Here is a 12,720-nt window from a genome sequence, read left to right on the forward strand (position 1 = left end):
AGGCGCCAGGCCCTGGCCCTAACCACACTAACCAGAGATTCTGACATCGACATATACAAATTTATAAATCTCCCTGTGTATCTAAACTTGAGATTCGTAAGAAAATTTCCAAGCCAGAGGAAACAGAAAAACATTTAGCTGGTCTCTTCAAAGCTCACAATTTCATATCCTTTAGGCAGGTAATGTTTTTCTAAAACTGCAAAATAGGTGGCTGCGTATATGTGTTAGGAGTAGGGACTGTTACCATCACTCCCATTTTGGAGATCTGAGTCAGATCTGCCTGTCCCAGACTGAATGTGCATCTGGGCCTTGGGGCAGCTGCAGCAGCCAGGGTCAGCTGTGCAGCCACAGCCCGGAGCATCCCTGGCTGGGTGATGACGTGGGAGCCTGGGAACGTCCTATAATAGAATGCCTCCGGGCAGAGCCCATTGTTCCCTCTCCCATGGGCCACTTGGAAAAGACCCAGTTCTTGGGATATAGTTACACCCTAGCTGTGACAAGGAACAGGTGTGGCCCTGAGATTTGGTATAACTGAATAACCCAGAGTAACAGGGGAAAAAGACACGTAGAAAGGAATGCGTTTTTGAAAAGGGCAAAGTTTTCATCAGTAACCTTTGCTCTCCGTTCCTCCATTCTCTGAATAACAATGAAACTAAACAAAAGTGAATTATATGTCACTAACAATCAGATACTTTCACTAATAAACAGGGGCAATAGCTGATGATCCTAAACAGCAAGGTTCTCAATACTGAGGCTTTCTAGCTTTGGTGGGTGTTTGGTCTTTAGATACGCATACAGACTCGTCTGATGTCCTGGGAACTTGAGAACATCAAATCAAACCATGAAATGACAATAGAAAGATATGACTCAAAGAGATGGTGAATACCCAGCATCCTTATCCTCTCTTGGGATCAGCAAACCTACCCTGGGTGTTCCTGTTCCCTCTCAGGCTGACATAAAGCAAGCAGCTTGGGCAGGGCTGCTCGGTCTCAGGCCTGCTGCTTGCCTCATGCCTGCCTCGGGCAGGGTGGATGGGAGGAAGTATGTGTTAAAAACTAAGGGCCTGGGTTTCAAGGCCATTCTTTTATTTTTTCCATTGTTTTATAGACTTTTTTCCTCCTAATATTTCTTTACTTATATTGTTTAAAATAGCATAACAAGTCTAGGGATTTAACTTGAAAAATAATTTTGAAAATCATTATCTTTAATTGTCACTAATTTATATAAAGTGAATTCTAGCAACAGATTAATTTCCTGATTGCATCTCACTGCTATCTCTCCCCTTGATTTACTACAGAACCTAGAAAACATTAATCACTTTAATTGTATGCATATGGACCTCACTGATGGGAAATGAACCTGCCCAGTTCTAGGTTCTAAGCTCCTCTGGGTTAATGTCTGTTATATACGTATTTATTTTTGATACATAGATTCTAGAAGATATTAGGCCTCTAACATACATACGTTAGGGTCATTCTCTTTAACTGTTGCAGTGGCGCTGTGCTGGCAAAGGTAAGAGTCAGGAGATGAAGGTGCTACAGTGAAGGACTTAAACAAAGGAGATGATAGAAATGAAAATATCCCAAGGCAAAACTGCTGAAGACCCATTAGGTACTAAAAACAACCCCATATAACATTCAAAACTGAGGATTTTATTATTTCAATTGAAAACAAAAATCTGAGGAACTTGTACAGGGCATTTCCACATGCGAGGGTTTCCCTCATTTACAAAGAGCCCTGGACTTTTGAAGCGCATCCACGGAGAGCTGACAGAATGAGAGAAAGGCTGCAGGCCGTGGACCAGTCTTGGAGGGCCTAGAAGCTGGCCTCTGCCAGCACTGCCAGGAGGAGCTGCATGGTGCCGGGGGGCAGTGCCCCGGCCCCTCCCACCCTGCCTTAGGTAGGCAGAGTCCTGCGCCCAGCGTGAGGGCAGGAGCCTCTGGGCAGGCACCCCTGGGCAGGTGTTTGTGTCATGGGGAGCTTTAGCAGCATGGAGGAACATACTAGAGTAATGGAGTGAGGAAAGGGAGGGAGGAAAGAGAGCCAGGACAGGAGGCGATGAAGGAGAGGGGAAGAAGGGCAGACAGGACTTGGGAAATGGAAACTCAATGCTAATGCAAAGAAAAACCCAAAGAAAATGGTCCTTTTACCTTCCACAGGGGACAAGGGAATATGAAATGCTAAAAGAAAACAAACAAAAACAAAAGTAAACCATGAAAAGTCAAATTAATGTTTCAAGAGTCAAAATAAAAATTACATCAAGCTGGAAAATGAAAGGTAGTGGCAAAAATCAGGGCTGATCTAGTAGAGTCCCCTCCTCTCCCCTTCCCCCAAGGCAGCAGTTTCAGGAAAGGCAGGAGGCCCATGCCATGGCCCTTCCCAGATTCCCAAGACTAACACTGGGGTCTTAAGATAATGACTGGGAGGGCCAGCAGCAATGTCCAGACAGATGACACACAATTGGGAAGAGATCGGTGACAGGATCCATGGAGGTCTGGGTTACTGATGGCATGAGGGGAGCCTCTAGGTCCCAAACCTGCTCCCCTTCCACCTAGTTCTGCTTAATTGAAACCCTCCATCAAGGGCCCATAATTGCTCCCAACACACAGGCCCTCAGGAGCACAGACAAGTCCATGGATGAAGGTGAAGGAAGCACTGACTGTCAACAGGGCAATCTTGCCAAGGGGGAGATACTCCTCTGCATGGCTGTTCAGTATCTACAACTGTCTCTGAGTTCCTAGACCCAGGGACTGGCTCGGCCTCCTTGGCTCTGAAGCAGTTCCCTGTACCTCAGGAGCCATCACTGGGTGTGGCAAGGGGAGAATGCAGTAGCACCGAGAGGAAGCTGCGACCTCAGAGTTTGTTTGGGCCTTTGGCTGCCAGAAGCACAGAAAGGCCCTCTGCCAACATGCTGGCCTGCGAAGGGGCTGAGGTCCCTGTCCAAGGCTTTGCTCCCCAAATACTCACTGCTCTGGGAAGAGCTTTTGGGCTTCCCGATGTACTTGAGGATGGGGTTTCGCTTCTTGTCCTCCAAGGCATCCTTTTCTTTCTTGGAATTGCTGCTCTGCTGAGATAAGAGACACTAGGGTTTGGAGAAGGTCCCAGTACCCAGACTGGGCCACTGGTCACCGTGTTACTGCCTCTATGACTAGCCCTAAACAAGCAACTGGAAAGCAGACTCATGCTTGTATCTGATCTAGCACATCTGCTTCCGGTCTGGGACTGGAGGGAGGGAGAGGGCTGCTCTAGTTTGGGGATTCTCAATGACTCTCCAGGTCTGCCTCAGCGCAGGAACCGTGCCAAGAGATGATTCTTTCTAGGGGAGCTCTGTCACCTTCTTGGTCTTCGGGAAGAAGGGTAGCCACTTGTCCTTGTCAGGAGCGGACTGGGCCTTCTCAGCCGTGTTGGAAGGTCGTGCTTCTCGAAGACGGATGCCCGCATGGCTCATGTAGGTATTGAGGGCGAAGTCCATGGGGGCACTGTAAAAGAGGAATGGGGGCGGTGAATCGGAAAGCGCCAGCAGGTGGAAGGGCTGGGACTCTGCTTTACACAAGCTCCTCACCACCACCCAGTGGGGTGGCGAAGGGCCAGGGCATTCAGAGGGAGGCCCAGAATATTCAGATGGGACAGCAGGCAGAAGTCGGAGAAAAGTCTTGGCTGGCATGACTCCCAGAAGAAATCGTATTCTTTTCCTCCACAGAACGCTCCCTAACGAGGGGACAGTGGTCAGTGGAAGGACGCGTCAGTTCACCAAAACATAAGCAACTAAGCCATGGGCGACAGTTGAGGCCCACAGCTAATGTCCTCAAGCACATACACAGGGGTGGGGTGGCAAAGGGATGCGCAGAAACACCAACCGGCCCCTGCAAGTCCAGGTAAGCTGCCTTTGCCACCACCCACCCCAAGTACAAGGAGAAAAAGAGATGGAGATGATCTGTCAAGTAGCTTCCAACTGCCACAGATGAAACTGTCCAGAGCTCTGTGTTTAAAACTGTATTTGCCTCTCAATTCGGTAGACAGATTATCCACTTTGTGGATTCAATGAAGCAAATGTTTCGGCCCTGGCTTTCATCTTCTCTGAAACAGACTTCTAACCCCATCTTCTCTCCCTTATTGAGTGCGTGAATGCACTCTCATTTTAACACCGGCTACTGAGAAACAAAGAGACATGTATATAGGCTTCAAGGAAAAAAAAATGTGCCAACAGAGGAAGTGTGTTGTACCCTAGCTCCCCTCTGCAGGTGCTGCTAACACAGGCTGATTCTATCACTGCTCCTTTCGGTGGTTTACGAGAAAGAAGTGGGGAGGCAGACACAGGGCTAATGTGGGTGGAGAAGAGGAGGCCAGGAAGGGGAGCGCTGGCAGCTTGGTGTCTTCACACTGAGGAGCAGACCCACGTCCCAGGCAGTGATCCCCGAGTATCAGAGCCTGGGCCTCATGACCTCCTTGCGGTTACACAGACATCTGGAAACTAAACTTGGACAGACGGTGATCCTCTGAAGCTAGGGACTCCCCTATGATTGGCAGAGATGCGATGCCCAGTAGCTCAACCCCACTCCTTCCCACCTTGATTCAACCACACAGACTCACTCACCTCCTGTCTTCCTCGTATTTGGACCTGTAACAAAAGAAAGAACAGATGACTCAGACTGCAAAGGCAGAGGCTCGTCCGCCTGTGCAAGACTGGGAGGAGGGTAAGTTCTTTCCTAGAGGAAGGGAGCAGGTGACGAAAGGGAGGAGGATGATAAAAGGTCAGACTCAGACTCTTGGTCTCAGCTCTGGAGCCAGCTTGGGGCTCAGGAGGTGAGGGTTCTCATTCCTCCGAGGGGCTCAATGAGCACAGAGTGATGGTGATGATGGTGTCCTTCCAGCTAAAAGGAAGGGGAATGAGGCAGATACAGCTCCTCGCTTGGTATCTGTTCCAGCCTCTGAAGCTATCACGGAGGAAGAGGCTCCTCTTTGTGTCCACCTAGAACTAAATTAGAAGGGTTGGGCTGACACTGAGGCAAGAGGAAAGAAGATGAGGGCACAGAGATAATACCTTGAGACCTGATTCAGAGGAACCTATTTAAAAGAGGTTAATGGTAACAGCAACTAATACTGTGTGCTCATTACGGGCCAGGCACTATTCTAAGCTATTTACACGTATAATATTTACACTCAAAATAATAGGTCTCATATCTTCATCTAACGAAGCTAGCGCTTGCTTCTTTTAAACAGAAGCCTTTATAATAAGCAGGGTGCCTGTGCTGTCAATAATAACCCCACATAACTCTGTGGTGCCTACGACCTCAGAATAGGCTCGGTCAGGTTTTGCCACCATCCCTGGCATGGTCGGGGTGATTAGTGCCATCTGACTGCTAGGGAAACTAAGGCCCAGAAAGATTCAGGGTTTGGCTGAGGGTTAGAAGGCTGTTTTCAAAGAATATACCCTCCCTGTGGGACCTCATCTGGTCTCATCTCCAACCCGGATCTCTTGTCAAATGCCAGATTCATCTATGCAGTTGTCTACTCAAATCTCCAGTTTGATGTCTAAAGATTGCAGATTTTGACACGACCGAGACTGAGCTCCCGGTTTTCTACCACAAAACTGTCCCTCACACAACTGTCCCTAACTCGACTGATGGCACCTTTGTCCTTTTAGTTGTTTAGGTAAGAACTGTGGAGTCTTCCCTGGTTTTCCTTTCTCTCACATCCTATACATCAATTTTTAGGAAATCCTCCTGTTGGTTCTACTGTCAAAATATACTTGGAGCTGACCTCTCTTCACACCCTCCATCGCCAATTCTCTGGTCGGAGCCCTACTGCGTGGGTTCCCGTAACTGATCTCCCTGTTTGGAACCCCTCCTTGTTCTCCCACCACCCTCCACCCACCCTCGAGTCTCTCACAGCTCCAGTGGCTCCTAATTCACTGAGAGAAAAAAACTAAAGACCTTAAAACAGTCCACAGGCTCTGCGAGGCTGCTCTTCTTGTTACCTCTCTGACTTCAGCACTTAGCTTCTTAATCTTCTCTGGCCACACTGGTCTCCTACTGTTCCTCAAATACGTCAAGCACATTCTTACTTTGCCCTGGTTGTTCCCTCTGCCTGGGATGCTCTTCCCCCAGGATATTTCCAAGGATGACCCCCTCACTTTCTTCAGTTGCCCAAATGTAACTTTCTGGATGAGGCTCTATTTGAAATTGCAACCCACTAGCTCAGGTGCTCCTGACCCCCCTCAGCCTGCTCTATTTCCCCCCCTCCCCCCAGCCTTATTTTCTAACATAGTATACAATTTACTTATTTATTATATACTGCTTTCTCTTCCCACAATAACATAAGCCCCACGAGCATTGTTGTTTGTTTACTAATATATCCAGGAGCCTAGAACACTGCTTAGCATCAGTGGGGACTCCACAGAAATTTGCTGGATTGAAATATCACTGTTAGTAGAGACTAACGAGATCATCTAGCCCAATCTCTGTCATTTTAGATGAGACCAAGGTAGACGAAATGGCTTGATCAAGGTCACACAACTACTCGGGACTTCCCTGGCGGTCCAGTGGTTAGGACTCTGCGCTTCCATTGCAGGGGGCACGGGTTTGATCCCTGGTCGGGGAACTAAGATCCCACGTGCCTTGCAGCGCAGCCAAAAAAAAAAAAAAAAAAAGTCAACACAACTATTGAGTGGAAAGAAGTACTGGGGTGAAAAATCTACCTCTAAGCCTGCAAGTGTCCCTACAAAGTCATCCCAGGCACCTGGGACACTTCTAGAAAATAAGACTGGAAAGATGCAACCACAGCAGCTGTGCCAGAAGTTCCTTAGTAAGTTTAGTTAGGCTAGTCCTTTGATGTGATTAGTTAAAAATAGGTCAATTTCCCATGAACCACCTGCCTCCTGAAGGAACTTTATTCCCTGGAGAATCACAGCGTGGTTCTCACACTCAGCATCAGATATGACCGTAGAGCAAAAAGGGAGAACCGTCACGAAGAGGCTAGGGAGGGGAAGCAGAAAGCTCCCTGCATTCCTGGAGCCCGCGGTTTGTCATAATCACCAAATTACTGTCAGGAGCCCCAGGCTCTGCAACTCCCTAGAAATTCCTGCAGCCCCAGCCTGAGAAATGAAGCAGGAGGGCTGGACTCTCCCCATCTTTCAGGGGAAGACGGATCAGGCAAGCAGTGGAAGAGTGGGAGAGGTTGGGAAACAGACCCACAAAATACATCAATCTGTGCAGCATGTTCAGGGGGTAGAAGTGGATCGGAGACTCACAAAATGTCTCCTAGGGCAGCCAGCTGCTTCTCTGCCACCTGGCGCTCGCGGAGAGGGTCCCCATCCAGGTCCAGCAGGTCGTTTTCACCATACAGGCTCCCCAGCCCCAGAGTGCGCTTTGTTCTGAGCCAGAGAGACACACAGAGAAAGAAACACATGTACATCACTGCTGGACAGAGAGTGAGGCGCACATACACACATCACAAGAGATGCACACACAACGCAGGGGAAAGAGAACGGGTGAGGAGGCAGGGGAGAGAGCAGGAGGTGGGGGGCGCCGGGTACCTGTAGTCATGGATCTGCTCCTGGATCTCTGGCATGGCTGCCTCCTGAGCCTCACAGAGAACAGTGCGCACGTCCTCACCGCTCCGCAGGCGCAGGTCTGCGGTGGGAGCCGAGGGGAGACAGATAGGGGAGGGATGTCAGGAGGAGGAGGTTATATCTGCTGAGCATCTTCAAGCCTCTTAGCTCCCTGGGGGCACCGGGAGGGGAAGCTGGCTTTCTGCCCTCCTGTTAACCAAGGGAAGTGGAGGCCTGGATCTACCAGGTCATTCTTGAATTCAGGACTGGAATCCTGACATCCAAGTCCCAAGACAAGGACAAAAACATTTTCAGGGTGTTCTACACTCCATTAAGCGGGGAAATATTAAAGTCCCTCTCCGGATGTGTCTAGACGCTGCTGCCCTCTGACATCATGTGCAGACCTCTGAGAGGCTCATTCTCCTTCCACTGACCCAGGGCCAGCTCGCAAGGCTGAAAAAGGCAAGGAAACCTAACTCCCCACCAGAAACTGGAAGGTGTCTCTCCTGTCCCTACATTCACCCTCTGCCTGTGCCCATAAGCTTTCCTATCATCTGGGCCTGTAAAGTGCCTCTTTTCCAAGGCAGCTTCAAACTATTACCTCTAGAAAGCTCCCATGATTAGCCTCTCAGACTGACATCCTCTTTCTACCATCTCCCTCAGCTCTTCTAGTCGTGGCTTGAGAGTGAGAAGGGAGCACAGCAACTGCCTCGTTCCCTGCCTCCTCACTCTGTGTGAGTTGAGGAGCTCAAACGAAACCAGAAGAACAAAAATACTCCGGAGATCCTGACCCTACAGGTGGGGTGGAACGAGGCACTGGTTTCTGTATTTTTAAAGAAGAATTCCCCAAGGGATCCTGATGCTCGACCAGGCTTAGGAATCCAATTTCCTCTTTGTACAGATGAGCCGACTGAGGCCCAGAGAGGTCACATGGAAGGTTGGTAGGAACGACCCCGGTCTCCTAACCGAGTCTTGTCTCCCCGCAACAAGCTCCCAGGCAGGGTCTGTTCTGTCTGTGCTTGTCCGTAAGCTACCGTGAGGAGTTCTGGAGGAACTGTCCCTATTTCCCCCTATCTGAGAACAGCTGCCCAAGGCAGGGACTATGTCCCCCCGACCCCCCGCCCCTTCCTGAGGGCCCAGCACAAGATGGACACCAAGAGGAGACTAACCGTCCTAGGAGCCAACTTACCAATTTCAGCCTGTAACATCTCTGGGACCTTCACTCTCAGAGGCTAAAAGACAGAAGGGTGGGGGCAGAAGTGGTGAGATCCACACATCCCAGGGGATGTGGGAGATCCTGTGCAGAGGCAAGGAGGGCTCCAGAACACCACCTTCTCTCTCCCTTTCCCTCCACTACCCTACCCTCCACTCACCTCTCTCCAACTGAATTCTAGGCTCGGGATTTGAGAAGTGGAATCTGAGGTGGCAAGGCAAGTTGGGACTCTACTCTGAGGGTGGCACCTGTACTCCTCCCACTCTTATTTCAAGGACATCAAGAGGCATGGAATGGAGAGGTTCCAAAAAGTGGACTGGTACCAATTTAGCAGCATGGGAGAAATCTTTATGAGGCGATTTGATGGGCTTCCCCTCTCCTTCACTCCCAAGGGAAAACTGGCCTTATGTTACCAAGTCTTCCAGTGAGCACAGTGCCTGGCTTTTTTGCTTTACGACTACCTGACAGCTGGACATTGCGGTGGTTCCATAACAGCCAACAGGGAACAACTGGCAGCTCTCACCTCCTTACTCAAGACCCACTGAAGGGGGCAAAAATAAAAATCTTGAGGAAAAGTCGTTTATTCCCCAGTCTCATTAGTCCTAGTAGCTTACTGCCAGATGAATAAAGTCATTTTGGAATTAGTTTAGTTGATCAGATTAGAAAGTCTAAGATGGGAACTGCCCTCTGCAGGCCGAGGTGCTGCCGCCAGTGGGATCCCTGACACATCCCTGGGAGCTATGTCCAGCTGCAGAGTGCTCATCCACCCCAGACACTCTGGGGTCCCCTCCCTCTGAACCCTGCCTTGGGGCAGTAAGAGCACGTCAGGCTGAACTTCAGAAATCTGGGCTCGCCTCTTGGCTCACTGATTTCTATCATCTGATGTCTCTGGGCCTCTGTTTCTTCATCCCAGGGATGGGTAAGGCAAGGGGAGTTGAAGGGAACCAGGGCATTGATCCAAGGGAGAGTAATTAGGACTTGGTGCAAGTTCTTTTTCTCCAAACATTTCAGAGAGAGGCAATGTGCACTCCACCTTGCTACATGTGGGCAAAAGAGGTCCAGAGAGATCAATCTTTAGAGTGGAGCTAGGAACAGAATCCAGGAATCCTCTTTAAGAACCTGTCTCCAGGGACTTCCCTGGTGGTCCAGTGGTAAAAAGTCCGCCTTCCAACGCAGGGCACGTGGGTTTGACCCCTGGTCGGGGAACTAAGATTCCACATGCTGTGGGGCAACTGATCCTGCGTGCCACAACTACCGAGCTCGCACGCCTCAACTAGAGAGAGAAAACCCACCCGCCACAACTAGAGAGAAGCCCATGCACAGCAACAAAGATCCCGCATGCCTCAATGAAGATCCCACGTGCTGCAACTAAGACTAGATGCAGCCACAAAAATAAAATAAATATTAAAAAAAACAAAAAAACCTGTCTCCATTCGGCCTGAGTGCTTTGCTTAGTTTTTCCTCTGCCTCTGAATGGCCAAACAGTATAATAAAATTGAAAATTGTAATACAGTCTATGACTGCCTTACCGCATTTTTCTCTAGGAAAATATTCCAGATGTCTTTTCCCAAGCTTCGGGAATCCTTGGGGTTTGTTTGCTGATAAACTTCTGCACACAAGTAAAAAAGCTGGGAGAGAGAAAATGGGTTAGAGCAGCGATTCTCAACCAGAGTGCTTTTGCCCTCCAGGGGACAGCTGGTAATGTCTGAAGGCTTTTTTTTTTTTGCAGTACGCGGGCCTCTCACTGTTGTGGCCTCTCCCGTTGCAGAGCGCAGGCTCTGGACGCGCAGGCTCAGCGGCCGTGGCTCACGGGCCCAGCCGCTCCGCGGCATGTGGGATCTTCCCAGACCGGGGCACAAACCCGCGTCCCCTGCATCGGCAGGTGGACTCTCAACCACTGCGCCACCAGGGAAGCCCTGGAGGCATTTTTGATTTATATCTGGAGAAGTGCTACTGGCATCTACTGGGTGGAGTCCAGTGATGCAGCTAAAGATCCTGCCATGCACACGACAGCACCCCACAACAAAGATTTCCAAAGGTCAGTGGTGCTGAGGTTGAGAAACCCTGGCTTAGCATGTTTCAGAAACCTGTGGTAAGTCATCCCCACCCCTTGGCGCGCACACACATATTCCCCCAAAGCAATCTCTCCTCAACCCTGTATCCTCTCCACACTTGACATTTTGTCTTATACTTGTTTATCTGTTGTTTTAAAGGGTTCAGGTGTTATTTCTCTTTGTGCTGTGCCTCGTCTTCATTCAGGAATGCTTCTGAGATACCAGCGTTTGGGATGTACATGCAGGTGCTCACTGAACACCTGTTGAGCAAACAGAGGCTGACTCTGGCTTCTAACAGTGGTAGCCCCCGAAAGGAAGAGCAGCAGTGCATGCCACGGGCAAGAAGTTTATTCTGGAGTACATGACAGCAGCCTCTCTCCTTCATCCCCCTTCCTAAGCAGCTGAGCAGAAGGACAGAAACTGGTAAGGCTGCTGGCTCTGGGCACTGTCGCAGAGCACCCCGACCTCCATCCCGTCATGATCCTCCTTGTCATCACCTTCAGACTGAAGACCTTTTACCACCTTGCCCCTCTGCCAAGCTTTCTTGTAGTAACACTGTATACTTGCAAAGGGCTGCTCTCTCAACTCCCCACTGTCAGTCTGTATGCACCTTCCTTCCAAAAACCTAGAAAGACCATCTCCTCCAAGCAGACCCAGAACAACAGCTTTCTTGGCCCAGCTCTCCTGTTCCTCCCTGTGCTATCGATGCGGTTAGCAGTGAAGAATCCCTTCCACCTAGGTTGCACCTTCTTTTCTATGTTGTCTCTGTCCTCGAGATGCATGGCCATGCCCATGGATCTGACTTATGACATCTAGAGAGCAGGGACAGAGGCCAAGCACAAGCAGGCACTCAATCGAGACAGATACTTGCGACTTACCAGTGGACTGGGGTCCGCCTGAGAGAAGATGTACCGTAGAAAAACCCCCAGGTGAGCCGGCCGTGACTTAAGTTTCTCAAAGTCCTGGAATATGATGTCGCTCTGGAAGGCAGGACAGGCAGGGCTGGGGGGCAGAGAAGCACTGCCTGCCCCAGCTCAGCTCCCATGCTCCCTGCCTGCCAGTGCTGATAAGCACGGCCCCTCCCGTACGCTCCCTCACAGCTGGTGCCAGTCCAAGCGCTTCTAGTCCGGAACAGCAGGTACGACAGAGAATGATGAAAGGAGAAAATCAGGAAACTGTTACCTCGTTGTTGAAATAACCCGGGTCATAATCTTCCTCTGGGCCAATAATTAAAGGCTTTGGGCTTTGATCTACACCCTGGGGGAGAGAGTTGAGTTGTAGAGATGAGAGGTCGGAGGACAGGGATCCAGCCCCCTCAGTGGAGTTTGGTTAGTGACAGCATGGCACTGAAGGGGAAGGCCACACGGGGCTGGTAAACACCGGCATCTCACTACCACCCCCCAAATCTCAGAGAACAGAAAGAATGACTTCCACTTGCAAGAAGGCAACTGCTTCTGGGTGGGGCAGGGCAGACTCAGAGCAGCCTGGTCACATGACGTATGAAGATGGGAAGTGAGAGAAAGTGCTCTCTTCCTGTTTGTGAAAGATCTGAGGAGGGAGTGTCAGCCCACAAAATAAGAACCTAGAGCTTCTGCTGGACTGGTGGGCCGGGGCTCTGTTGTTCTCCTCAACAGACCCCCCGCACCCCCAAAACACGCCCTCCAAACCTAGTGTCTTCCACAGCGCTCCTCTACAGTTACCGTGTGCCCTCCACCCCTGCTGGAGGAGAGCTTTGTGGTCCATCTCTGCCTCCTTGAGCAAAAGGGGATGGAGCTTTGCCTTCTCCAACACCATCTCCATCATCTTCCCTGCCTGCTCAAGAATCTATGGTAGATTCCCCATTTCCAGTCTAAAATCCAAGCTTCTCAGCTTGGCTTTCTCTCTTTCCCCCTTATGCCATCGAT

General features: G+C 50.1%; 1 protein-coding gene across 8 annotated transcripts in view; it reads right to left on the bottom strand.

Annotated features, from left to right (window-relative positions):
• The window catches only part of ARHGEF11 (Rho guanine nucleotide exchange factor 11), a 114,135-nt gene that overhangs the window by 17,518 nt on the left and 83,897 nt on the right, over positions 1-12,720 (bottom strand). For 4 of the 8 annotated variants that reach the window (XM_082615742.1, XM_082615746.1, XM_082615748.1 and 1 more), the window contains 10 exons: positions 11,999-12,073; positions 11,695-11,796; positions 10,292-10,390; positions 8,739-8,781; positions 7,535-7,631; positions 7,250-7,372; positions 4,595-4,618; positions 3,335-3,479; positions 2,968-3,067; positions 2,151-2,180 (listed from right to left, as the gene is read on the bottom strand). In XM_082615742.1, the coding sequence (XP_082471868.1) occupies positions 2,151-2,180; positions 2,968-3,067; positions 3,335-3,479; positions 4,595-4,618; positions 7,250-7,372; positions 7,535-7,631; positions 8,739-8,781; positions 10,292-10,390; positions 11,695-11,796; positions 11,999-12,073 (838 nt within the window). The remainder of the gene's footprint in view (positions 1-2,150; positions 2,181-2,967; positions 3,068-3,334; positions 3,480-4,594; positions 4,619-7,249; positions 7,373-7,534; positions 7,632-8,738; positions 8,782-10,291; positions 10,391-11,694; positions 11,797-11,998; positions 12,074-12,720) is intronic. The other 4 variants (XM_082615747.1, XM_082615743.1, XM_082615745.1 and 1 more) reach the window with 3 other exon arrangements.

Source organism: Mesoplodon mirus, assembly GCF_964341445.2.
Source record: "Mesoplodon mirus genome assembly, chromosome: 3".
NCBI lineage: Eukaryota > Metazoa > Chordata > Mammalia > Artiodactyla > Ziphiidae > Mesoplodon > Mesoplodon mirus.